The 27,500-nt window shown below is 46.4% G+C and overlaps 2 protein-coding genes across 2 annotated transcripts in view; both read right to left on the minus strand.

Moving 5' to 3' along the window:
- btaf1 (BTAF1 RNA polymerase II, B-TFIID transcription factor-associated) overlaps window positions 1–18,168 on the minus strand; it is a gene marked incomplete at its 3' end in the record, with an annotated part of 18,962 nt that extends 794 nt beyond the window's left edge. The window contains 37 exon segments of the mRNA XM_079362306.1: window positions 3–96; window positions 176–387; window positions 459–611; window positions 696–815; window positions 1,007–1,137; window positions 1,207–1,348; window positions 1,432–1,553; window positions 1,556–1,560; window positions 1,640–1,717; window positions 1,806–1,973; window positions 2,446–2,567; window positions 3,036–3,188; window positions 3,657–3,805; window positions 4,023–4,224; window positions 4,596–4,705; window positions 5,126–5,282; window positions 5,362–5,546; window positions 5,821–6,241; window positions 6,432–6,635; window positions 6,711–6,885; window positions 6,968–7,110; window positions 7,663–7,812; window positions 8,408–8,512; window positions 8,626–8,746; window positions 9,349–9,473; window positions 9,547–9,687; window positions 9,780–9,956; window positions 10,041–10,136; window positions 10,213–10,302; window positions 10,378–10,446; window positions 10,522–10,651; window positions 10,787–10,920; window positions 11,850–12,049; window positions 13,860–14,003; window positions 14,659–14,773; window positions 14,937–15,060; window positions 17,795–18,168. Coding sequence (XP_079218432.1) covers window positions 3–96; window positions 176–387; window positions 459–611; window positions 696–815; window positions 1,007–1,137; window positions 1,207–1,348; window positions 1,432–1,553; window positions 1,556–1,560; window positions 1,640–1,717; window positions 1,806–1,973; window positions 2,446–2,567; window positions 3,036–3,188; window positions 3,657–3,805; window positions 4,023–4,224; window positions 4,596–4,705; window positions 5,126–5,282; window positions 5,362–5,546; window positions 5,821–6,241; window positions 6,432–6,635; window positions 6,711–6,885; window positions 6,968–7,110; window positions 7,663–7,812; window positions 8,408–8,512; window positions 8,626–8,746; window positions 9,349–9,473; window positions 9,547–9,687; window positions 9,780–9,956; window positions 10,041–10,136; window positions 10,213–10,302; window positions 10,378–10,446; window positions 10,522–10,651; window positions 10,787–10,920; window positions 11,850–12,049; window positions 13,860–14,003; window positions 14,659–14,773; window positions 14,937–15,060; window positions 17,795–17,808 — 5,181 coding nt within the window. The 5' untranslated portion in view covers window positions 17,809–18,168.
- Window positions 18,169–21,412: 3,244 nt separating this feature from the next.
- ccnj (cyclin J) lies at window positions 21,413–26,534 on the minus strand. The gene is made up of 5 exons (XM_079363363.1): window positions 26,325–26,534; window positions 25,484–25,694; window positions 24,120–24,419; window positions 23,638–23,797; window positions 21,413–22,390 (listed from the first exon to the last, which is right to left on the minus strand). Exons 1-5 carry the CDS (start codon window positions 26,391–26,393, stop codon window positions 22,108–22,110), a joined length of 1,023 nt encoding a protein of 340 aa, XP_079219489.1. The 5' UTR covers window positions 26,394–26,534; the 3' UTR covers window positions 21,413–22,107.
- Between the last annotated feature and the right edge of the window lie 966 nt (window positions 26,535–27,500).

Here is a 27,500-nt window from a genome sequence, read left to right on the forward strand (position 1 = left end):
ACAAACACCACGGTGTCTGCACCCGTCAGGTTCAGACCCAGACCGCCAACGTGCGTGGTCAGCAGCAGCACGTCGATGGACGGGTCGTTGTTAAACCTGGAGACGACAGATGGATCATACGTCTGTGATCATACACACCGAGCAGAACGTTTAGGAGGAAGGTGAAGGCGCCGACCTGGAGACGATGGAGTGACGCAGGCCGGCCTGCACGCTGCCATCCAGCCTCAGGTAGGTGACCGATGGCAGTTTGGGCTTCAGCAGGTCATGCTCCACGATATCCAGCATACTCTTCAGCTGACAGAAGATGAGCACACGATGCTGGGCCACCACCGCCTCAGTGCCGCCCTCCGATCCTGCACCAGCACCCAGACCACAGTCCAACAGCAGCTGGCGAGCAGGAGACACGTGAGTATGACGCCGCGGAGAGCAAACGTGCAGCTGATCTGACGCAACATTACCTGTTTGAGAGCAGACAGTTTGGGCGCGTGCACAATGTCCCGCAGGCTCGAGTTCTGATTGGCCAGCTGCTCAGTGACACGTTTGTACTCCGGATGCTGCGGGGTCAGGACCAGGCTCGGGTGGTTACACAGCTTCCTCAGGTACTGCAGCGCCTGAAGTCATGAAGAAACAAAGACTCAGCAGAGGTGAAAATAAAAGACAAACACGAGGACGTTTAACCATCGACAGCTTCGTACCTGGAAGACGTGTCCCGTGGCCTTCAGCTTCGGCTTGTCCTCTTCTGTCGAGGCCGTAGAGATGCTGTCGTCCACGCTCGCCTTGGCTCGAGACTTGGCAAAGTCTTCATACAGCTGAACCTTCAGGCAGCGAGACAACACTGAATGAGATCCTCTACACGCTGAGGGCTTCAAGGTTAGGCCACGCCCCCTCGCTCTCTTCCATGACCTACTCTGTTCACTGGCAACATCAAAACGTCCCACTTCATCCTGCAAAGCTCAAAGGAAGTGAGCTGATGAAAACAAAGAGGTCAGAGAAGAAGGGGAAGTACCTGGAGAGGACTCAGGTTGCAGTAATAGTCCTGAATGATTTTGGGAGGAAGGTCCTGGAGGACGTCCTCCTTCATCCTCCTCAGGAGGAAGGGCAGCACCTGCCGATGAAGCGCCTCCATTGCAAGCACACCTGAAAGAAAAACCACAATTAACCGAGGTCACCTCAGCATCCAAGCTAACATCACAACCGCTGACCGACCTGCTTCCTGTTCCCGGGAGGAGCTTTTGGCGTCGCGGCTGGCCAGGATGGGTTTCCCGTAGCGAGCAGCAAACTGTCGTTCTGTTCCCAGGAAGCCCGGCATGAGGAAGTCGAACAACGACCAGAGCTCCAGGACGTTGTTCTGGGACCACAGAGGGAAAAGGATTCATGATTTTTATGAAATGTGTTTTTTATTGAGGGCGGGGTACGTTTGAGCGCCCTCACCTGAATGGGTGTTCCTGATAGGATCACTCTGAAGTTGGCGGCCAGCTGCTTGATGGCTTTGGAGAGTTTGGTTTTCCCGTTTTTGATCACATGACCCTCGTCCAGGATACAGTAGTTAAATTGATATTTCTACGACGCAGAGAGACAGAACATTCAAACCTGAGCAGCGACCTCGAAAACGCCACGTTTGAACACGACGGAGTCTCACCTAAAAAAGTCGATGTCGTTCCGAACAACGTCATACGAGGCGACGATGAGATTGTGTTTCTTAACTTGATGTTGTAACCTGGAACAGAAAAGGTTTGTTGAGCTTCACGAAGAGAACGTGGCGTTCACTGCAGGTCACGGCGTTTCTATGAAGCCATGTGGTTTACCGCATGCGTTCCGTGGGAGGGCCGGTGTAATGCAGCGGGTTCAGGAAGTCTTTAGAGCAGAACTTGCTGACTTCGTCCACCCAGTGTCCGGTCAGCGTGGGCGGACAGACCACCAGAGAGGGCATGGGGCTGCTGTCAGCCGCTTTAGTCCTGGAGTACTCCTGAGCCCTACACACACACACACACACACACACACACACACACACACACACACACACACACACACACACACACACACACACACACACACACACACACACACACACACACACACACACACACACACACACACACACACACACACACACACACACACACACACACACACACACACACACACACACACACACACACACACACACACACACACACACACACACACACACACACACACACACACACACACGATGATGATGTCATAGTGTCAGCACAGAAACAGGAGCATATGATCGCTCTCTCTCTCTTCACTGCGTCTCTGTCGTCCTGGCTTCAGGACCACAGACAGCTCGTGCGTCACGTTTTGGGGGCGTGGCTTTATTCAAACTGCAGAGAAGCTCGCACTCTTCAAAACTCGTAGACGTGTTCACGGTGTGAATATAAAGATCTCCACAGACCGAGGGCGAGTCACACTGGAGCGTACCTGAGGTAGGTGTCTCCTGCCAGGATGCAGATGGACTGCAGCGTCTTTCCGAGGCCCATGTCGTCACACAGGATCCCGTGCAGCTTGTATTTGTTCAGGAAGGAGAGCCAGTTAACTCCGTCCTGCAGGACAGAGAAACACAAAACCATGGGTTAAAGGGGGACGTGGACCCTGACACCCACCTGCTGGTACTTCCTGAGTTCAGTCTAAGGAGGTTTAGATAAAGGGGGACTTGGACCCTCACACCCACCTGCTGGTACTTCCTGAGTTCAGTCTAAGGAGGTTTAGATAAAGGGGGACGTGGACCCTCACACCCACCTGCTGGTACTTCCTGAGTTCAGTCTAAGGAGGTTTAGATAAAGGGGGACTTGGACCCTCACACCCACCTGCTGGTACTTCCTGAGTTCAGTCTAAGGAGGTTTAGATAAAGGGGGACGTGGACCCTGACACCCACCTGCTGGTACTTCCTGAGTTCAGTCTAAGGAGGTTTAGATAAAGGGGGACGTGGACCCTGACACCCACCTGCTGGTACTTCCTGAGTTCAGTCTAAGGAGGTTTAGATAAAGGGGGACGTGGACCCTGACACCCACCTGCTGGTACTTCCTGAGTTCAGCCTTGATAGGAACAGGGATCTTGTAGTTCTCAAGTTTTCTTCCATCTAGTAGTTGCTCCAGGAAGTGGCGTTCTCTGGCCTTCTGCCGGATGAGGTCTGCAGACATGGCAGGAGGGTCGGGGATTCCTGACTGATAGAGGTAAACACACTTGGTCCGTTTGCATTGGTGTTTACAAAGGATGTAATCAAACCATTGAGTCGAACCTTAGCGTTGAATAAAAACTATAATAGTCCTTTATTTCAAACACTTTTCAAACAGACGTCCCGGGATCACTAAGGTCTCTGGTAGGTCTGGGGATCACTAAGGTCTCTGGTAGGTCTGGGGATCACTAAGGTCTCTGGTAGGTCTGGGGATCACTAAGGTCTCTGGTAGGTCTGGGGATCACTAAGGTCTCTGGTAGGTCTGGGGATCACTAAGGTCTCTGGTAGGTCTGGGGATCACTAAGGTCTCTGGTAGGTCTGGGGATCAGTAAGGTCTCTGGTAGGTCTGGGGGATCAGTAAGGTCTCTGGTAGGTCTGGGGATCAGTAAGGTCTCTGGTAGGTCTGGGGATCACTAAGGTCTCTGGTAGGTCTGGGGATCACTAAGGTCTCTGGTACCTCGAGGGGCAGGAGGCGGATGAGTGTAGCGAAACACTGCGTGGCCATGAAACGGATGCTGTCACTGGGGTCGCTCATACGGCCGAGCACGGGGACGACGAGCAGCACGATGTACGGCACGATGTCCACGTCCAGCTGCTCCATCACACCTGGACCGGTGTCAAGGACAGAACCACACACACACACACACACACACACACACACACACACACACACACACACACACACACACACACACACACACACACACACACACACACACACACACACACACACACACACACACACACACACACACACACACACACACACACACACACACACACACACACACACACACACACACACACACACACTTTAGGATACAGGCTAAAGCCTCGATGGCGCCCTCTTGTTTGGTGCAGTCCCCGATCGCGGCCAACCAGGGGAGCACGCACTCCAGGAAACTGTTCATGGTCTCGAGCATGGCGATCTTACTGAGCACGCCAACACAGCGTGCTGTCATGTGACGCACTGCAGTGTAAGGATGCTGCAGGCAGGTGAACAGGTGGGGCAGGTGCTCCAGGAGCTACAACACAAAGAAGGCGTTTCTGTTACCAGCTGTTTCCCCAGATGCTGTCGAGCTGCATTGACGATCTCATCAAGTCTTGAATTTCCCTCGGGATCAATAAAGTCTCCAATAGATAGATAGATAGATACTTTATTGATCCCGAGGGAAACGGGAGGGAATAACCACAGAGAGAAGTGTTGTTGGTTTCAGGGTTCAGCATGCAGGTGCATCATGACTGCAGACCACCTAACACGTGGTCCAAAGGGAGCAACAGGAGACTCAGCTTCAGGTCTTTAATATGCACAAGTCTCACCACAGGTTCTGAACAGGTTCTGAAGGTCACAGGTTCTGAACAGGTTCTGAAGGTCACAGGTTCTGAAGGTTCTTACCACAGGTTGAAGTTCAGCAGCCATGGCTCCAGCCATGAGCTCCAGCACCTGGAGAGAGTTCACCAGATCCTGAGCTGCTGCATCTCCCCTCTCCAGCTCAACGTGTCGGTCTGCAACACATGAAGGGGAGTAAGGTCTTTAATAAGAGCAGGTAGCTTCCTTTAACTATAAACATGTCCAGCAGGGGGCGACTGCAGGTTGAAACACAGCACAGAGAGAACTTTGGTCACATTAGAAACAAAACTAGAAAACACCTTGGTCTAAGTTTCAGGGCGTGGCTTAATAATAACTGACAAGTCTATGAAAGAATAATAAAAGTATAATAATAATTCTCAAACCAAACGGAGACATTTTAGGCCTTTAAATAACTTCAGACAAACCAGTCTCTGTTTTTGTCTTTGCTCCGTCAGATCTTAAAAACACCTTTTTCCAGGTATCATCCAATGAATGCATCGACAGCTCCTCACTCAATGTTTTCACAGACTCTGTAAAAGTTTCAGATGATGTGTTCGTTTTATTAATCCACATACCGAGGCTGTAACCTTCAGTGACCACAGTTCTCAGAGGTCCCACCGTGCTCTCCCACAGGTACGGCAGAGTCGTGGTCAAGTCTGCACCAAAGTGCCGAGCAATGGTGGTAAGGGAGAACTCCGACCCCCGTCTCTGAATGAGGAAGGGCTTCTTCCTCTGAAGAGGAACCAAAACAGAAGATCAACACACAGTGTGGTCTAACCAGAACCCTCTTCAGGTGAACACTGGACTTTACCTCGTCGTTATCAGTGCTGATGGTGCTGCCCGGGGGAAGCTCGGTGCTGGGGGTCTTTGGGGCTTTAGGAGCCGGCCCCCTCTTACTGGTGATGGCAAACGCTGCCTTCTGGTGGCGGTACAGGGTGATGATCCCTCGGGTTTTGTTCACCATGTGATGCATGCCGTCTTTCTCCAACCCACAGCCTGAAGACACAAGATTCATTCGGCCCATAAAAGACAGAACTATTTCTTTATATTTATATAAAAGTTGGCTACGTTTCATCCGGTGGTGTGACCAATATATCAGACCGTCATTCGCACAGGCGGCGAGCGTCTGATGAAGGACGAGGCCCGGCGTCACACGTGATATGTGAACTGTCCTGAACAGAAGCAGCTTCTGGTGTGCGTCTTACTCAACACCATAAAAGAACTTCTGGTTTAACTTTTCAACATGAAACCTTTAATATACCGCTCATACCTTTGGAGTTTTCTTGTGTTGGGGGGACGGGGCAGGCAGAGGACGGCGTGGCTGCAGAGTCCACACAGGCTGAGGCACACAGGTTTTTGATGATCTTGGGATTGGGGCATGGCGAGCGTCCGGCGCACTGCTGCAGCAGCTTGGCCGTGAAAGAGGCAGCGTAACTCTGAATCAGAGCGTTCTCTTCTCGCTTGATGGACTCCATCAGAGGCCGGACCAGCGGGTTGAGTTTGTCAGGAAGAACCTGCAGGTTAATGACTGCGCAGGCGGTGAACATGTGGACACGCAGATGAAGCTGCTGCCATTCTGCGCTGGTCTCCAGCACTGTGGCCTGAGCTTGCTGTCGTTTACTGTCCAGGGCCTGCCACTGTTTGGATTTAACGTTCAGAGCTCCTGTCGACTCTGTGAAGATGGTGGTTACCTAGGAAACAAGCAGGTGAACCTGAGGAACTACTGTCTGCCATATCTTAACAGAAAGTGAACATTTCCTATGTCGCTCATCTTTCCCAGTCCAAGGAAAGCATTTTTATTTTATTGCTTTCCAAAAGCTTTAAATTGACTTCATCAGGATTACAGGCAGTGAAAAGCTGTTCTAACGTGGTTGTACCTACCAGTTCGTTAGCTTGATCAATCGTGAAAACGTTACAACTGAGGCGGTCCTGCAGGTCTATGTTGGATTCAGCTAGCAGTGCAATGAGCTGCTTGCATTCATTCTGCATGCGTGTGAAGGGGATGGCGATCTCATCATAGTACAAGTGCTCAGACAGAACGGCCAGAAGACGAGGCTGCACCATGGACGACACCAGCTGACAATCCTGAGAGAGAAACCAACCCTCTAAATATCATTCCATCTAACAGGACCATGAAGCGTGTTGGTCGAAGCTTTTCACCTTCTGCAGAGCCGCCCACTCACAGAGCACCAGCGACACAGCGATGCGCTGCAGGGCGGACTTGGAGTTGAGGTGGAAGAGCAACAGCTGGCCCAAAGACTCGGCTGGTCGCATCTCCTGTGATGCAGAGTTGAGCTGAGGGTCACAGATGCACCGACACAGAGCCCCCAGCAACCTGGAACACAGAGAGTACAAACAGTTATTCACTGAGAGGAAGTCACATCACGATCATCAGGATGAACATTCTTAGAGCTGACCTAGCAGCCATGAGGCGAGCTCGCATCACTACATAGTCTCGTGTTAGCGAGTCGTCTGCCACCGTTTCTGCTCCTGCGATGTACTCCTGAACCGTTTCCTTCACCTGGATGGTCCCCTGTCGGGCCTTTGCACCCGTCTTATCCTGTTAGGGAGAGACAACGTTCAAATCAGGACGTCAAACAAATTCAGTTTAAGGATGCTCAACGTATCAGGCTAAAACAGTAAATTTAGGTATCTGCTTATATCTTTTATTTACCTCCAGGAGCAGCTTAGTCTCCCTTAAACGACCAAGAGTGAACTGATTTAGATTGTTTAAAACACTAGGGGTCACAGAAGGTCACGGTGCTTCTTTGACCTCAAGTGTGAGAGAAATAAAAGTTTTGAACTCCTTTGATTCAACAAAAACTAGGGACTTGGGTTAGGAACTGGAGGGTTGCTGGTTCAAGTCTCGGTGCGGACCAAAATACGGAAGTTGGTCTGGTAGCTGGAGAGGTGCCAGACCATTTCGCAAGCACTGCCGTGGTGCCCTTGAGCAAGGCCCCAAACCCCCACCAACTCAGGGGGTTCTTCCAATGGGGGCAGCTGCCGCAACCCGATACCTCTCCATTAATGTCCACGTGTGTGCGTGTGTGTGTGTGTGTGTGTGTGTGAGTAAAGAATATACAATAAATTAAATGGAGTGAATCCGGCCTGCCTTGGAGCGAGACTTCACTTCCAGCAGCATGTTCAGGTCTATGGGAATGTGTGAGGCCTGCATCATGAGGCAGAGCCAGGCGCCCATCCACGGACAGCTGGCTGCTACCACGTACTGCTGGGGGGCCTGAGACAGCAGCTCCATCCACACCTGCACAAACACAGAGGCACAGGTAAATGTGTAGCTCCCACGCACTGGAAGCTTTGGTGTCAGCAGCTTTTATCACACACTGAGATGTTACATTAACTGGAAGATTAAATTTGTCTCCATGCGCAGACTGAACAGTCCTCCTCTCAGAGCGTCTCCACTGTTCTCTATGGTGATTTAAAAGTGATCCAGGGTCCAAGTCCTGGTTAGAGTCTGGTTCAGTGGGCTGAAATCAGGTCCCTGATGAGTACGTTACAACAAGGCAGCTACAGCATACGAGTCAACCTTCAACCTTCGTCACTCGGTCCTGCTGCAAAGGGGACAACATGTCTGAAAGAAATGTTTGTGCTCTCGACAGTTCCACCAGTTTCTTCTCCTCTCCCACAGTCCAGGAGCACGCTTACTGGTTTCCAGCTTCCTGTCTGGTGCTGGCGAGTCCTACCCCGATTATTACTCACACTACCTTGAACAAAAGGCAGCCATCAGTGCAGAGCACCCAGACAGACGCCAGCAAAGTTCTCATGATTTTATTCCGTCTCTGTGGCTTTGAAATCGCTTGAGAAGGTGTAACATGTGCTCGTTCATTCAGGTAACAAACCTTCTGGATCAGCTCAAGGATCTCCTCGTTGCTCTCCAGGATGCAGGACTGAAATATGTGTCGGAGCATGTCCTGTAGGATGGGGTTAATCCACAGGGCACAGCTCTGAGGAACAAACAATCACTTTGGTAAAAACAAACAAAGTAAAATAAAAAGGTCACTGCATGTATGCGTGTGTAAAAGCTTATTTAAGCTAGTGTGTATAATGCTGTATGCACCTGCTCAGCTTTAGACAGCAGAGTGAAAAGTGTCTCCAGCGCCGCCCGTCTGACTGACGAGATCGTGTGTCTCAAAAATGGCCAAACCCGAGGAACCAGGACTGTGAGTGACTGCTGCATGCTGGAGGGGACGACATGAACACAGAGTCAGGACAGGTGCTTTTCAAACAACACGAGCGGATGAAGGAGACCTCATGAGAAGACTCAAAGCTAAACATATAGAGGGCAGCCATGACACTCTGGGCACAGAACAGATATTAACAGATGAGTCCAGTCACTTCAAGTCTGAGTGAAGGACATCAGACGTGTCCTCTATGACTACAGGCAGAAACCTTCAGAGGCCACTTTCCCCCTTCATGATAAAAAACTCATCCATGTGCTTGACACGGACAGGAGGGGGTTAAAAATGTACGCACAGTTTGTCCAATGTAAGCTAAGAGAATTATCCATTTCATGTTAGCACCTCTTATCTTAGCATGTGAACTCTTTCATTGGCCAGCTAATCACAGCCCCCCTCTCTCATTAGCTCTCTGTTTTTAACCACTGCTAACAATGAAGTCGCTGCTTTTAAAGTACACAGAACAATGAGAAGGGCTCTTCTTATTGGTCAGAGCTAATCAGTCTGCGACCGCAACGCAACTGGAGAGTGACCCGGTAAGAATCCATCAGTCAATGAGTGTCCCTTCAGTTCATACTGCAGGCTGGAGCGTCTCTGAGACTGACCTGCACTGTCGGACCTGCGGGTAGGTGAGCAGAGAGGACAGCAGCGTCATGATGCTGTTAGTAGAAGCTGTGAGGTCGTCCAGGTCCAACAGAGCGTCCCACAGCGTGTTCACGATGAAGGGCACCTGAGACAAACAATCAGGTTCATTTACGGACCAAAGGTCTGGGATATAAAGTCACCTGTGCTGCCTCTCTGACCTTGGTGGGCAGCAGCTGAACCAAACCCTCCACCACAGGGATGAGGGCTGAAGCTGCCACAGCTCTGACGTCGTCATCCAGGTCCTGCAGACCCACAGTGATGGCTGGAAGGACCCGGGGCAGCAGCACTGAGATCAGGTCCTGACACAGCCAAACAGACGTGGATTTCACTCTTGAACATATGGCACTCAGATGAACCGCCTTGCTTATCAGATAGACAGAACGGGGCGTACCTGTCGGACAGCCAGGGCATACTTGATCCCGAGCAGGCCTCCATGACGGACCTCCCATTGGTCTTCTTTGAGCAGCTTCAGCAGAACATCCACCGTCATTGAAACACCAGTTTCATTCATATGACGAAGGGCCACGCCGAGGGTCTGCGCGCACGTCTCCCTGACAGGAGCCACCACCTGGGTTCAGGTACAACAACGCGTTAGTGTACATCAAGCTCACACTGCCCTACAAACATGTGCTGCTCAGAACCTGAAACTCACCTCATCAGACACAAAATCTCCAAAGCGGTCCAAAGCGAAGACGCAGAGGAGGCGGATGACCACGTCCTCTATCCACTCCTGATGCTGCCGCAGCATCTGCACCAGGAGGTCAAATGTTTAAGTCATGTTTCAGTCTCAATCAAATATCTAATAAAGACGGGGTAGGAGGTACCTGGTCTGAAGAGCTGCCCACCAGCTTCCCGCCTCCAGCACCGTGGGACTTGAGGATTTCTCTGAGGCCCGTGCCTGCACCGTGACGAATCTGCAAACAGACGCAGACAGTTCAAGTGTTTGTGTGCAGGCGTTAACCCCTCCTGTGTCCACGTCGTTCCTTTACCTCCCATGAAGGATTGAAGAGGTCGTTACAAAGCTCCTCACAGAAGCTCTCCAGAGGCCACTCGTTTGTCTGAGGACGAAGCAACAAGACGTGATTCATCCACACTGGACATTAATCAGACACTGAAGACGTTTGATGACTGACCTCCTCTGAAAGGCTGGAGTTATCAGGGACATTGTCGATTAGCACTTTATTCTCTGTAGCTGGTTGGTCAATGACGACGTTTGTGGTCTTTCTTCGTTTCTCTTCAGGTTCTCCCTCGAAACTGTCGTTACTGCGAGGGGGGGGGGGGACACGAGGAGAATGATTTTACCTTTAGAATAAACCTCATAAATAAAGACTCAGATCTGACAACATGAAAAAGAGCAGACAGGAGAAAGTACGTTAATAACAGGACATATAATCTGACCTCTTTTCATTCGAGTCCACGTCTCTGGATCTTTGTTTGGCCACCAGCTTGGCCATCCTCTTGGCCTTGTTCTTCTGTCGATTGCTCATGCCTGGTCTGAACTCCGAGTCAATAAACTCAGCAGCTTGAAGAGGCTGAAAGTAAACCAGAGGATGTCACTGTATATAGCATTTATTCCCAACACACACATTTAAATATCACTGTAAATGCTTATAGAGCAGCATGGAGGACAGAGGTCATGGGTCACCTGCTCTCCACTCTGGCCAACGGGAGGCCTTTTATTCTGTAACATTGCCACTGACAACACCGACATTCCCTGCCTTCAAGGTTTACGTATATGCAGCAGCCCAAAATAGAAACTACACAGGTCATATGAGCTGGATTCACCTGAGAGTCACATGAGCTGAGTCAGTTCAAACAGCTTCTCTGCACTAAAGGTGTATGAAAACCAAAAGGTCCTTTCTTTAACGTATAGTGATGCTAACACACTGACTGTAAGTGTACCGAGCTGAGAGGTAGCTAACATCCGAATCGAACAGGGTTCGAGGCTCAGACAGTTCCCCCAGTTTTCTGGCTCCTCCTGGTGATGCTGGTCGGGCCAAACTGGATTTAGAACCCTTGTCCACCTGGCGTTTTTCTGGGCTGAAAAGCGCCAGCTGTGCGCTCGAGAGCGCTCGCATTAGCGTCTGTGCGCTAAGAAGAAAAAAAAAAGCGCTGCATGCAAGCCTGTTTTTTTCTTTGAGATGGTTTTTTTTCTCTTCATCCGTCAGAAGAATATTCTTGTACGTTGTCAAGATGATGAGCTTCACAATGACGGCCTGCTATCACGGCTCCGATGAGACACGGAACAAGGAGGTACAGGCATCCGTTCACTCTCTGACGTCTCGTACAGTTCAGGATGAACTGACACAGAGGACTTCCCCCTGTGAGGTTCTGAAAACCTTCCTGGATGTCTTGTATCAAAAACAAGTGTAAACACATGGAAAGTGTCTGAAATATAATTCCTTTTATTAAATAACTATTGTTCGAGGTGAAGCTCCACAGCTCAGAAAAAGTGACCCACCACGTGGTTCCTGGAGCTGGACCCTGCTGTGGCTTTGCTTCCATGGGCTCTTAGTCCGCCGGACTGACAGGTGTAGTCGAGGTCTTCGTCATTGAACAGATCGTCTGTGTCCATGCCAATGGCAGCACTCATATCCAGACCCAACTTCTTCTGCAGCAGCTTTCTCTGACGGGCCAGACGCTCCTTCGGGTCCATCTCACCTGAGCACACATGAAGGGATACAGATCGTGTAGAGGAGCGTATTAAACAGCATCAGCTAGGAGGCGACGACAGGACCACAGAATCATATCACAGATATAAATGTTGTTTTGCTGTTACAGTATTATTTTATAGCGATGTAAGCCCTCTCTGCACGAGACCGGAGAAAGTCACTGTGGTGGATCGTAGCTTCAATCTGAACCACGATTGTTTTTGAGCTACAATTAGCTGAGATTTTCACACTTAATATTACAATAATCAATTTACAGTCTATACCTACATGGAGGTTAAAAAAAATTATTATATTATATTATACAATATTATATATACAATATTACTCATATTGTTTGGAGAGAAAACTGAAAACAGGTGCAAACTACCATCAGACAAGAAGGAGCAGCTTTGCTTATTCAAAGTGAACTCACCGCCCTGCTGCTGAGTTTGTTTTCGAGCAGAACAGACATTAGTGTTGATGTTGCAGTGAAGGAAACGCTCAACACTCATTCTGTCATGATTATTCTTTATACTTTGCTGCCAGTTGGAAGATGTTCCTGAGGAAACTTTAAAGCATAAAACAGCTCCTCTACAAACACCTCGACTGATTAAAGTATACACATTACACATTACTCATGCTCAGATTCATAGAACTTTAAAGACTGCAGGCTGAGCTGCTGCTAACAGACTCTCCTTCATAGAACTTTAAAGACTGCAGGCCGAGCTGCTGCTAACAGACTCTCCTTCATAGAACTTTAAAGACTGCAGGCTGAGCTGCTGCTAACAGACTCTCCTTCATAGAACTTTAAAGACTGCAGGCTGAGCTGCTGCTAACAGACTCTCCTTCATAGAACTTTAAAGACTGCAGGCTGAGCTGCTGCTAACAGACTCTCCTTCATAGAACTTTAAAGGCTGCAGGCCGAGCTGCTGCTAACAGACTCTCCTTCATAGAACTTTAAAGACTGCAGGCTGAGCTGCTGCTAACAGACTCTCCTTCATAGAACTTTAAAGACTGCAGGCTGAGCTGCTGCTAACAGACTCTCCTTCATAGAACTTTAAAGACTGCAGGCTGAGCTGCTGCTAACAGACTCTTGTTCATAGAACTTTAAAGACTGCAGGCTGAGCTGCTGCTAACAGACTCTCCTTCATAGAACTTTAAAGACTGCAGGCTGAGCTGCTGCTAACAGACTCTCCTTCATAGAACTTTAAAGACTGCAGGCTGAGCTGCTGCTAACACTAGCTCAGAGACGTTTCAGTTAGACAATAGGTGGAAATATTTTCATGTTTAGCAAAGAGTAAAAACCTGTTTTTTCGTTTAGTTCAGCTTTTTGACAGCAGAATACCCAAAGCATATAAATGACCAAAGTTCATCAATGTTAGCCCCGCCCATTGCACGCCATTCCAGTTTTTTCATATCTTCATAACAATCAAGCAATGTCAGGATGAAGAGGAAATCTGGTGCACTAAGTTAGTTTTGTAAGCTGAAGTTAGGCCACACCCCAGTTCATACACAGGCAACGCCTCATGTTCAAGTTTGAGGCCAACAAGTGGGTCCTTTACCATATCTCACTCTGCCCCCCAATGTCCTACTCTATCCTCTCTTCAATCCAACAAAGCCCAAAAGCTAAAATAACACCAACTCAGTTAAAATACAGAAAAATGAAAAAAAGATGAGAAAAGGACATTGTGGCTGAAATTAATCACATGTTCTTTCTATACAGGTTAAACTGTACACAGGAGGACCATGAAGAGGCATCTGTTCCCTCCTCTTCAATCTGTCCGTAACAAAAGAAAGGCGCACCTAGAAACACTACTCACCCGTTTTGTCATCCTGCAGCTCAAACTCGGCCCCGGCAGATCCCAGCAGAGAGGCTCCATGTTTGAGGAGGCGGGCGATGTCAAAGTGGTAGAAAGTCAGACGATCACAGGATGACTCCTCTGGAGATAACTCTTCACACGACTCTACAGGAAACAAATTAAAACGCACATCCGTCTTTTTAACCACTTGAAGAATCAGTTCATGTATTTCAGCTTTTTAAATGTAGTGTTGAATATCTTCACAGAAGCATAACTGCACCTCCTCTGAGAGAATCACAGCACATCATTTATTAGCTTATTTTTAAGAACGTTTGTATTGGCAGCTGTGATGGAGTATTTATTGCTGCTGATGTGTTGTGTACGATTGTGCAGCTGATAAAGTGGTGATATATATATATATATATATATATATATATATATATTTTTAAAGACTTATTTTGTGCCTTTATTAGAGGGATAGGACAGTAGATAGAGACGGAAACTAGGGAGAGATAGTGGGGATTGACATGCGGGAAGGATGCCATAGGCTGGAGTCGAAGTCAGGACGATAGCTTCCGTACATGGGGACGCACGCACTAACCACTGTTCCACCCGTGACCCCCAACGTGTTGATATTTGACATAAATGCAGGATGACTGGAAATCTGCTCAGCTGAGGTTTCAAACAATTCGACTTTGAAGGCCAGCACTGTTCATCTGAAACAAACACTAGTTTGGCGACTCTTACATAAATGATGAATCTGAATTGAATACACTGCGAACTCAACCTATCACTAAGCTCAATTCAACGAGACACCCACCTTCTTTAGGCCGGGGGGCTGGCTCCCACTCAGGAACATTCCTCACTATGGCTTCTACAGCTTGGCCCGCTGCTATACGGGTGTCCCAGTTCGGACTCCGTAGGTAGGTCAGGACCTTGGCAGAAAGAAAAAAGGATTACCAATAAACAGCCTGAAGAGAAGGACAGAATCACACTGTTGAATGATCAATATCAGACATATTTCACAACCAAATATACCCTGAGTGATCCTCTCTGATGTAGAAGAGAGAGAGCATGCACAGGAGGAAGCTAACACACCTTAGATAAGAGGTTGTGCAGTTCATGTGGGTGGAGTTTGACAACTTCTCCCAGCTGCAGGGCCGCTGCTTTCCTGGTTACTGGCGTTGTTCCGGTGTCGAGCAGGATAAACAGACGATCAAGTCTTACACACACACACACACACACGATATAGAAAACATCATCTTCAATATTATTCTTACAAACTGACCCCCCCCCCCCCCCGTGAATGAATAAGACTATTATGTCTTATGAATAGTTTGGCTTTGCACCAAGCCAGCGCATCTTTCACTGATGTCATTAGCAGGCTATTAATAAATGTGGTGACTGGATTAGAGAAGCCTCCCACTAATACTGGAGATCAACTAGAATACTTCTATACCGCTAACAACATGTGGAAACCACTGAACACACGAGAATAACCATAACATGTCATCTATCTTCTGAAATAGACAAACATGTTACCTTTCTTCTGTGAGGTTTTAGATGAAGTTACTGACAGTTAAAAACATTAAGCTTTAAACGTTAATAAAGAATATAAGGTTGCTTAATATAAGGATAGTTAGCTGGTTAGTGATGGTGGAAGATTCAGAATATAAAGTAAGCTTAGTTAGATTATAAGTATATAATATGAGTTCATAGTTAGCTGGTACTCTGTGATAGTCGGTAATGGTTAGTGATTGTTAGATAGTGATGGTGGATAATGATAGATAATAGTTTGTTAATTATGAGGGTCTTAGATTTTTTGGGTTAGGTTAATTAATGATAGATAACAGTTATTGATTGTTAATGATAGATAAGTTAGTTAGTGATAGTTTATTATAGTTACTTAGTAATAGTGAGTTATTGATAGATAATGGTTAGTTAGTGATGGTCAGTTAGTAATGGTTAATCATAGATAAGTTAGTTAGTGATGGTTGATGATAGATATTAGTTAGATAATGATGGTTAATAATAGATCATAGTTATTGATGTTAATGATATATAAAAGTTAGTCAATTATAATAGTTAATTAAAGATTGTTAGTTAGTGATAGATAATAGTAATATTAAGTTAATGATGGAGGGTCTCTCTTTGATTCTTTGGGTTAGGTTAGTTAGTGATAGACAATAGTTAGTTAGCAATGTTAATGATAGATAACAGTTAGTTAATGATAGATAACAGTTAGTTAACGATAGATAACAGATAGTTAATGATAGATAACAGTTAGTTAACGATAGATAACAGATAGTTAATGATAGATAACAGATAGTTAATGATAGATAACAGTTAGTTAACGATAGATAACAGATAGTTAATGATAGATAACAGTTAGTTAATGATAGATAACAGTTAGTTAATGATAGATAACAGATAGTTAATGATAGATAACAGTTAGTTAATGATAGATAACAGTTAGTTAATGATAGATAACAGATAGTTAGTGATGTTAATGATAGATAACAGTTAGTTAATGATAGATAACAGATAGTTAGTGATGTTAATGATAGTTAACAGTTAGTTAATGATAGTTAACAGTTAGTTAATGATAGATAACAGATAGTTAATGATAGATAACAGTTAGTTAATGATAGATAACAGTTAGTTAATGATAGATAACAGATAGTTAACGATAGATAACAGATAGTTAATGATAGATAACAGTTAGTTAACGATAGATAACAGATAGTTAATGATAGATAACAGTTAGTTAATGATAGATAACAGTTAGTTAATGATAGATAACAGATAGTTAATGATAGATAACAGTTAGTTAATGATAGATAACAGTTAGTTAATGATAGATAACAGATAGTTAGTGATGTTAATGATAGATAACAGTTAGTTAATGATAGATAACAGATAGTTAGTGATGTTAATGATAGTTAACAGTTAGTTAACGATAGATAACCGATAGTTAGTGATGTTAATGATAGTTAACAGTTAGTTAATGATAGTTAACAGTTAGTTAATGATAGATAACAGATAGTTAATGATGTTAATGATAGTTAACAGTTAGTTAATGATAGATAACAGATAGTTAGTGATGTTAATGATAGATAACAGTTAGTTAATGATAGATAACCGATAGTTAGTGATGTTAATGATAGTTAACAGTTAGTTAACGATAGATAACAGTTAGTTAATGATAGATAACAGTTAATGATGTTAGTGATAGATAACAGTTAGTTAATGATAGATAACAGTTAGTTAATGATAGATAACAGTTAATGATGTTAGTGATAGATAACAGTTAGTTAATGATGTTAGTGATAGATAACAGTTAGTTAATGATAGATAACAGATAGTTAGTGATGTTAATGATAGTTAACAGTTAATGATGTTAGTGATAGATAACAGTTAGTTAATGATAGTTAGCAGTTAGTTAACGATAGATAACAGATAGTTAGTGATGTTAATGATAGTTAACAGTTAGTTAATGATAGATAACAGATAGTTAGTGATGTTAGTGAAAGATAATAGTGATGTGAATTCTCGATAAGTTAGTGATGGTTGATGATTATTAAGTTTGTGATAGATAGTTAATCATAATGGTTAGTAAGTAGTAGTTAATGATAGACAAGGGTTAGTTAGTAATAGTTAATAATAGATAATAGTTAGTAGGTAAAAGTTAATGACAATAGTTAATGACAGATAGTGGTTAGTAACAGTTAGGGATAATAGTTAATGATAAATGAGGGTAAGTTAGTAATAGTTAGTTAACGATGGAAAAAGAGTTAGTAATAGCTAGTTAATGATAGATAATTGTTAGTTAGTAATAGTTAATGATGGGGGTGTCTTTCTTTGACAAGTCTAAAGCGGGTATTAGCATGTTAGCATGCTAGTCGGCTAGGTGTAAACAGGCTAGTCCAGATTAAAAACGTATTATCCAGTCTTACCTTGATACAGCCATGATTAAGGAATGCGTTTCCCCACATTCAACAGGCAGTAGGTGATATGATCTCTCTTTGTGCTGTTTAAGGTTTCCAGACCACAAACAGCAGGTGAAGTTATTAGCTCGTTAGCAGCTAGCTGGTTAGCCGCGGAGAGTCGACATTTCAGCACAGAGTCATGCTTCAAACTTCTCCTTCTTCTTCTCCCTCTAAATATCACCGAGCACCGAACAGCCGGGAGCTGCAGTTACCCTTCACAACTCCTGGAGGATAAATATTTTAACCTGGTCAGGTGTAAAGACTTATTTAGTCGCACGCGGGGGGAAACCCAGAAGACTGTTTTTATACGAGGAGCCATCTTGCATTTATTCCTTCCTCCATAGCAGGCGGAAGCTGATTGGCTACAAGCGTGGGTGAGAGCCAATCAGAATGCACGTTAACCGAGGAAACGAGTGGAGAAAAAAAACACAACAGTTTACCTTTTTTTATGATTGAGACAATTGAAACAGACATTACTGTTATTATGATGATGATGACTATTATTATTATTATTATTATTAATCATATTATTCCATTGTTATTATTTATCATATTGTTTCATTGTTATTATTTATCATATTGTTTTATTATTATGATTATTGGTATGCGATTATTATTTATCATAATGTTTTATTATTATTATTATTGTTATTACTGATTTTTCATTATTAGTATTATTTATCATATTGCTTTTTATTATTGGTATTATTATTAATCATATTGTTTTATTATTATTATTTATTGCATTGTGTTTTATAATTATTTGTCATATTATATACATTTTATTACAGGCTCTAAGCCCAATAGGCAGACATACAACATATTGTTTTATTCACGTGGTGAAAGTTTATTTCAATAATGAATAACATATGGAAGAGGATCACACTTCAGAAACAAACATTTTCCATTTTTTCCCCCACTTTTCAAATTCTTTTTCAATATTTTAGCTTCATTCTTGAAATTGTATTTTAACTTTGCTATCTACAGTTCCAGTTATTTTTTTTTGGGGGGGGGGGGGGGGGGGGTTCACTAGAAGGTCAGTTTCATTCTATTTTAAGAGAAATAGAATGTCTTGAATAAAATCAAAATGTCACAAAATTGTATTTCAACATAATCCTTAATATCTCAGATTTTAGGTTGAGAGGGGTCAGTCTTACCTGTACACCTCAGGGTCCTGGAGGTGTTCAGGTGGTGGTCTCAGGGTCCTGGAGGTGTACAGGTGGTGGTCTCAGGGTCCTGGAGGTGTACAGGTGGTGGTCTCAGGGTCCTGGAGGTGTACAGGTGGTGGTCTCAGGGTCCTGGAGGTGTACAGGTGGTGGTCTCAGGGTCCTGGAGGATCCTGTATTTGTAATACATGGATCCTTCTGTTGAGTGGATTCTTCTTGTTCGTCTTGTGTGTCACTTCCATTGAGACTGCTTTATTTGATATCTTCAAAATGCAAATTAAAAAGAAAGTTTCCATCACAAAATTAGCATCATGTATTGTTATGCAATGTCTAAAATAAGCAGAGAGCAGTGCAGGTCGTAGAGCTCTGTGCAGCTCCTGTTAGACAGTATCTGTCCATGCATGAGTTAATGCACGTCATGTAAAGAAAGAGGACATTGCCCTGACTGCTTCTTGTTGATTTAAATCATTAGCTGGTTGCACAGAAACATGAATATTCACTTTTTTCACCGTCAAAGTTCAAAGTAACAACAGTACAGAACATCAGAGAGAGAGCGACACACACACACACACAGAGACAGAGAGCGAGAGACACACACACAGAGACAGAGAGCGAGAGACACACACACACACACACACACACACACACACACAGAGAGACACACAGAGAGAGAGAGAGGGAGACACACACAGAGAGAGAGAGACACAGAGAGAGAGAGAGACACAGAGAGAGAGAGAGAGAGAGACAAAGAGACAGAGACAAAGAGACACAGAGAGAGAGACACACACAGAGAGAGAGAGAGAGAGAGAGAGAGAGAGACAGAGAGAGAGAGAGACAAAGAGAGAGAGAGAGACACAGAGAGAGAGAGGGAGACACAGAGAGACACAGAGAGAGAGAGGGAGACACAGAGAGAGAGAGACACACAGAGAAAGAGACACACACAGAGAGAGAGAGAGAGAGAGACACAGAGAGAGAGAGAGAGAGAGAGAGAGACAGAGAGAGACACACAGAGAGAGAGACACACAGAGAGAGAGAGAGAGAGAGAGAGACACACAGAGAGAGAGAGAGAGAGAGAGAGAGAGAGAGACACACACACACACACACAGAGAATCATTTAAAGGAGCAGTTTGTCAATCTGCCCCCTAGTGTTTAAAATGTGTACTGCAGTCTAAACTCTAATCATCACAGAGAGCCGTCTCCCCCCCTCCTCTCACACAAGTCAGCATGTGGTGGACACTGTAGCTTCAGTGTTTAGCCAGCTCTGCATGTGGTGGACACTGTAGCTTCAGTGTTTAGCCAGCTCTGCATGTGGTGGACACTGTAGCTTCAGTGTTTAGCCAGCTCTGCATGTGGTGGACACTGTAGCTTCAGTGTTTAGCCAGCTCTGCATGTAGAGACACTTTAGCTTCAGTGTTTAGCCAGCTCTGCATGTGGTGGACACTGTAGCTTCAGTGTTTAGCCAGCTCTGCATGTAGAGACACTGTAGCTTCAGTGTTTAGCCAGCTCTGCATGTGGTGGACACTGTAGCTTCCGTGTTTAGCCAGCTCTGCATGTGGTGGACACTGTAGCTTCCGTGTTTAGCCAGCTCTGCATGTGGTGGACACTGTAGCTTCAGTGTTTAGCCAGCTCTTCATGTTGTGGACACTGTAGCTTCAGTGTTTAGCCAGCTCTGCATGTGGTGGACACTGTAGCTTCAGTGTTTAGCCAGCTCTGCATGTGGTGGACACTGTAGCTTCAGTATTTAGCCAGCTCTGCATGTAGAGACACTGTAGCTTCAGTATTTAGCCAGCTCTGCATGTGGTGGACACTGTAGCTTCAGTGTTTAGCCAGCTCTGCATGTGGTGGACACTGTAGCTTCAGTGTTTAGCCAGCTCTGCATGTGGAGGACACTGTAGCTTCAGTGTTTAGCCAGCTCTGCATGTGGTGGACACTGTAGCTTCAGTGTTTAGCCAGCTCTGCATGTGGTGGACACTGTAGCTTCAGTGTTTAGCCAGCTCTGCATGTGGTGGACACTGTAGCTTCAGTGTTTAGCCAGCTCTGCATGGGTCTGTAAAGCTTTCTGCGTTCTAACCTCTCTCCATGTTTCATCTCCAACATTGATCCTAGTTTGAGCAGCTTTCTGCTGCTGGAGCTTATTAGAAACATGCAGAGGCTTTTTAGCTCAGTTTTGAAAGGTTCTGCTCGAATGTTAACTTATTCCCTTATTTGCACAAAAAAGGAGAGAGGCAGTTATGTGCTTTAGTGTTTGTTGCACTGATACTAAGAACTTTTCCACAGCTCCTAGTAGCCTAAATTCCATCTGCATGCTGTCATTGTGTTTGACGTGCAGAGGAAGAGTGACAAAAATCCCCCTTTTCCAAGGATTTCAAAATGTCAGTCATGTTAAGGCGATGTCGAAGAAGAAAACAGGAGCACGGTCTCAGTTCAACACAGATTTGTATTTTATCTAAAACGATGGTCATAGAAGTGCACAGCACTGACTGACATCCTCCGTGTACAGACGAGCAACATTTTCTCTGCAAACACCCAGAGGGAAATTATTATTCACAAATCACACTCATCAAAAACAAAACAAAAAATGTGGAGGGACAGACTTTGTTCTGTGCTCTCTCATCTTCACCACAGGTGCAGCTCTCTTTACGTAACCCCCTTTAACTCAGCACAACAGTCTCGGTCAGGGCTCCAGGCACGAGGTATTCACACGTTCAATAACTCGGAGGTATTTCAGCTCAAATAAATACAAGACTTTTGGTGTGTAGCTAAATTATACAGTAACACTGGTGGGTACAGAGGTGCAAGCTCTGCCTCTAGCCACCTCACATTAACATTCACAGGTGATATGTCAAACTAAAGTAAGCTCCTGATGCAGCCCCTCTCCACAGCACAGCGTGCATATTACACATGGAGGACACGCAATGGTTCAAAGTGCTTTACCAATCTCACCCAGTCGGCCTTTGTCAAATTAAAAACACGTTTTTCTTTCTTCAGATTCGGTCGTCTGTGGAAGCAGGGAGCAGCTCATCTGTGGAAGCAGGGAGCAGCTCATCTGTGGAAGCAGGGAGCAGCTCATCTGTGGAAGCAGGGAGCAGCTCATCTGTGGAAGCAGGGAGCAGCTCATCTGTCGAAGCAGGGAGCAGTGCAGCTGTAGTGCCTGCTGACTTGGTAAGCCCTGTTGGGAATGCTGCTCTTTGCTTCCAAAGAGTGGGCGCCGTGCGGGGGGGCGTTGGCGGCCTGCAGGCTGCTGCTGGAGTGGCTGAGGTAGGAGGCGGGCCTGTGGCCGGGGGCCTGCTGAGGATACTGCATGCTGGGTGGTTGCAGGTACGGGGCTCCAGTGGCTGCCTGGCCTTGCTGCACGCTCTTCTGTTTGTTGGCTTCTTTGACGTCACTGTCATGTGCACTAGAAGAAGGTCAGAGAGAGTTGGTTACTAGGAAAACCTAAAGGCATGAAGTGAACAGGTAAGTGGAGCTCGACTATGGCCCCGTTTCCATGGAGACGCTGTGACAGTAAGAAGAAACAGTTGAGTATGGGATTGGCCTTTCGTTCACACGGCGTCGGTGTTTGGAGTGAAACTGATCCGGGGGGGGGGCGTATCGCAGCCATGTGAAGGAAACGGAGCGGACTCTCTGGCTGCGATGACCTCCCCACACCTCCCCCCCATACATGTGGACATGCTCAGTAGTCCAGAACAAACATAAACAACAATGGCGGTGGATTCTCTTGTGCTCTGAGCTTCAGCAGCTCGTTGTATAAACAGAACCTTGATATGAGACATCGTGTGTGTCGCCGCCCAAAGAGCATCGAACACCTGCAGCAAACAGTTCAACCTTTACCCGAGCACAGGGCGACCATACGCAGGGCGACCATACGCAGGGCGACCATACGCAGGGCGACCATACGCAGGGCGACCATACGCAGGGCGACCATACGCAGCGTTTAGGGAAGACCTGGGAGAACTCGCCGCACAGGGCGACCATACGCAGGGCGACCATGCGCAGCGTTTAGCTAAGACCTGGGAGAACTCGCCGCACAGGGCGACCATACGCAGCGTTTAGCTAAGACCTGGGAGAACTCGCCGCACAGGGCGACCATACGCAGCGTTTAGCTAAGACCTGGGAGAACTCGCCGCACAGGGCGACCATACGCAGCGTTTAGCTAAGACCTGGGAGAACTCGCCGCTAAACAGGATGCTGTGGAGGAAGTGGTTGTACTGGTGAGTGTCGCGTTGTAAAGTTCCACTGCCCACTACTGGCCGGGCGGGAGAACTACATGGTTTTCACTCAGAGACCTGCCGTGTAGACGGTCTGTAGTTTGAATCCGGAGTGGAGTCGTTTCGATGCGTTTCTGCTACAGCGTCTCCGTGGAAACGGGGCCTATAATCACACGCTCTGTCGTTTGTTGTTGATTTGTGGGGGGGCGGGAATATTGTTCCTTAAAGAGGTCGTCTAAAGGTTACAGAGAAAGGAGGGGCTTCCCAAATGAGCTCTGTTTTGTTTGTTGTTTTGTTCCATGGTTGAGTCTGAACAGTCACTCTGTGACAGGAAGCGTGAGAGCGTGGTGTATGAATGAGCTTCCTGTCTGTAACGTGGCGCTCTCTGATGTCAGCGTGCGTCATTAGCATTTTTAAACGACAGAGAGAGACATACATGAGCAGCTTCTCCGCACATGGGACAAGGTGGTCCCACAAGTACCCCGTCAGACGCTGCAGTCGGGGGGGCCATGTTGGCGACAGGTGGAGGATGAGGCGGGAGGTGGCCACGCACGCCGCCGCCACCAGTGAGGGGGCGAAACACAAAAACACATGATCTGAGAGAGAGAGAGAGAGAGAGAGAGAGAGAGAGAGAGAGAGAGAGAGACATCAGAAAAAGAAAACTGGCACTTTAAAATCATTCATAAACTTGAACTTTTGTGTAAGCACATAAAAGTTCAAGTTTAATAAAATCGACTCTCCGCTAACAGAACAATAAACCTGTGCGGCGTGACGGCGTGACGCTAAGAACAGAAAGAGAGAGCAAGAAGACGGATGACATGACGCAGCTCCTGGTCGGAAGCTTCTTTTCTTTGTGCAGGTTTTTAGCCGATCATCACACACTAAATCAGAAACACAAATACTTCAGAAAAAGTTGACCTTGCAAGGCGACCTCCAGGAAGTAATCAGCATATTTGGCCATATAAAGTTTGGTTTTGTCCAGGCAGGTCATGGGCCAGCCGTCATGGAGGTCTGCGTCACTGACGGCGATGGACAGGTAGTACTCGATGAAGTGAGCGGCTGTGGGGAGGTACAGGTTCCACTGGAAGGTTTCCAGCAGCAGCAGCTCCATGTGAAGTAAACCCTGCTTGGTCAGGACCAGGTTCATGGAGCTCATGCAGCCCAGGCTGTTCAGGGTCTCCAGTTTGGGGACCCGGTCCTCCCTTTCTTCAAATTTACCTGCAGAGACAAACCGTTCAAGTTGACCTTTAAAGCTCTTCCCTGTTTTAAAAATCACACGTGGTGTTAGAACGCTGGAGGCCCAAACTAAACAAAGCTGAGTTTCAGAACAGGAGGTGAAGTAATCCCAGGATGAGCCTGTAGAGGGCGCTAAATGGGTGCTTATGCAAATTCCGATTGTTCCCTGTTATGAAACCAAGAATGAGTCTAACTGACTGTCCACATGACAGATCACAAGAGACCAGATCTGATGTGCCCGTCCACACTGACCTGGTCTGATCCACATTGGTTTCTATGGTAACAGGTTACACCCAGCACATTGGTTTCTATGGTAACAGGTTACACCCAGCACATTGGTTTCTATGGTAACAGGTTACACCCAGCACATTGGTTTCTATGGTAACAGGTTACACCCAGCACATTGGTTTCTATGGTAACAGGTTACACCCAGCACATTGGTTTCTATGGTAACAGGTTACACCCAGCACATTGGTTTCTATTGTAACAGGTTAGGGTTAGGGTTAGATTATTTCTGACTCAAACAGTCTCGCAGAGTCTGTCTGCGCTTCACTTCCTGCCTGATGGATCGACGTCGTTGTTATTTGTTGATGGTGTCACGTTGAGACAGAGATGTTCAGATTGTGTCGGATCTGAAGGAATCAGATTGAACCACCTCCTCAAGTGGTTTGTGTGTCCAGACTGGAAACAACTCAAACTACTAACAATCTGGATGATAACAACCTGATTTGGAGGTGCAGTATGAACAAGGCTTATGTGAGGCTTAAAACCTCTCCCAGACAGGGAGAGCAGCCCCTGGCAGCCCTGCAGCGTTCTGACCCCCTGAAGACCTTCCGAGAGCTGGCCAATCAGAGGACAGTGGGCATGTGGGAGGCAGCAGCTAACATGAACTCTTTCAGGCAGAGGCTAACACGAGGGTTTGAACCTACAGCAACATCATACGGAGATTTTTGAGCAGCCAATCAGATAAAGCCGTAACATCTCCTTGACTTGATCTTTACAATCGGCACACCAAGCAGAAAGAAACATGCTGAGGCGACACTTACTGGCCAGCAGGAGACAGGAGAGTGAGACCATGTGGAGCTGCTGCACCGTCACGTCGTAGCGGTCCATGAAGAGGTCCAGCAGGTACACGGCCAGGTGTCGGGCTGCAGGACACAGCCTGAAGCGGTTGCTGACGATGGCGATGAGGTCTGCAAAGTATCGTCTCAGGCTGAGCTGAGGGGACTGGCCTTTGAAGGAGGGCAGCTTGAGCTCCTGCTCCACAACGTGTCACAGAACAGGAACAGTTTACACTCCTAACTGTGTGTACATGTCATGACTGTGCTTACAGAGCGATGTGCTGATCGATGTGATTCAGAAATATTCAAATGTTAAACTCAGCGGTCAGCTCAACATCTGGAGCCGCTCACAGGGCGCTGGAAGGACTCTACATTTGGATTTAAATATTAAAGTGTGGAAACAGATTGAAGGTGAACTCCTCAGCTTTTGTAGATCAGGCACACCACACTGTGATCATTTGAAATCCCTGAACTTAAACATGTTTGTTGAAACAGAAGACAACAGGAGGACACTTACTTTAAATCATGAATACACCTACATCACACTAACGCTAACATGAGTGTGTGAGGCTCTAAAAATATTCAAACACACAAAGCAGCCACAGGTCGATGAATAAATAGGAAACCAGATGAGTGAGCAGGTCCAACGCTCCTTCATGTAAACAGGTTCATTAGACTCTGTGGGAGGTGTGCAGACATCACTCACTCTGTATCTCACACACACACACACACACACACACTCACACTCACACACACACACACTCACTCACACTCACACACACACACACACACACACACACACACACACACACACACACACACTCACTCTGTATCTCAGCGCCTGGTACATGTCTGCAGCGAGCTGTCCTGTCCACCATTGGTCCTCCAGCTCCATTGAACACAGCGCTGTGGGAGACCTCTACAAACATATGGGGGGGGGGGGGGGGACACAAAGTTTGAAAACTTGCTGCAGCTTCACAGAGCTGTCGTCATGTTTGGACTACCACGTGACCTGGAACCGGTCTCAGTGCGCGTGGACTCACCACATGTAGTTTCTGCTCCACTTGACTTCACTTTACATGCTCGTTGTTGTAGTGACCGAGGCTCTTCAGCTCCGCACGAGCTCAGCTAACACTACTGCTGCCTTCACGGGCCACAGGAAACGCGAGCTTCACTTCGAGATCACGCCATCATTTAAAAGAAGAATCCGAAACACACAGCACGCAGGATGAGACTTCAGCTGTAATGATCATTAAATATGACCGAGAGAGGCAGTCTGAGATATTATCTTCATGTTGAACATTCAACAGGTCACGGGCTCTGTTTAAACCCCCCTGACTTCCTGTCTCCCACAGGCTTTTTTAATAGACAGTTAGAAATTTTCGAGTTGCACTTGAATGCATCACAACATCTCTCGCGGCAGGAGGGCATTTGGTGCGTTCACGTGGTGTCGTTGGTGTGCTTGACGTCATCATATCTCAAAATATGTTTTATTCATGTTAACACAGTTTTCATTAATTCATCAACTTTTGCTCAAAGGTCACTTTCAGAGAGGCAGAGGGTCTAAAGATGATGTTCATTTGTCATGGCCAGGAGGGGGCGGAGTCAACAGGGGGCAGAGTCAGCAGGGGCGGGCCGTCAATGGGGCGGGTTCAAACGGGCCGGTGACGACAGGGGCGGGGTCAGTAAGGGGCGTGGTCAGTAGGGGCGGAGTCCAGAGGTCAATCAGCGATCTCATCCTTTTATGAGTGTTTATGTTTGTAGTTGTGATGATTTCATTAAGGGGAGAAGACGATTGATTACTTAACGCTAATCTCAACCACTGTGATGGAGGCTCGTAGCTGACATGATTGACAGGTGGATCGTTAGGTTGAAGTGATACTGATGAGCATGTGGACCCCCTGCTGTAACAGATCGCTTTACAGCGTGTCCACAGGAAGTACATGTGAAGGACGCTGCTCGTCTGCACTAATGTTACTGCAATCATCTGATTTGTGAAATT

The sequence above is a fragment of the Symphodus melops genome (assembly GCF_947650265.1).
Source record: "Symphodus melops genome assembly, chromosome: 15".
Taxonomy (NCBI): Eukaryota; Metazoa; Chordata; class Actinopteri; order Labriformes; family Labridae; genus Symphodus; species Symphodus melops.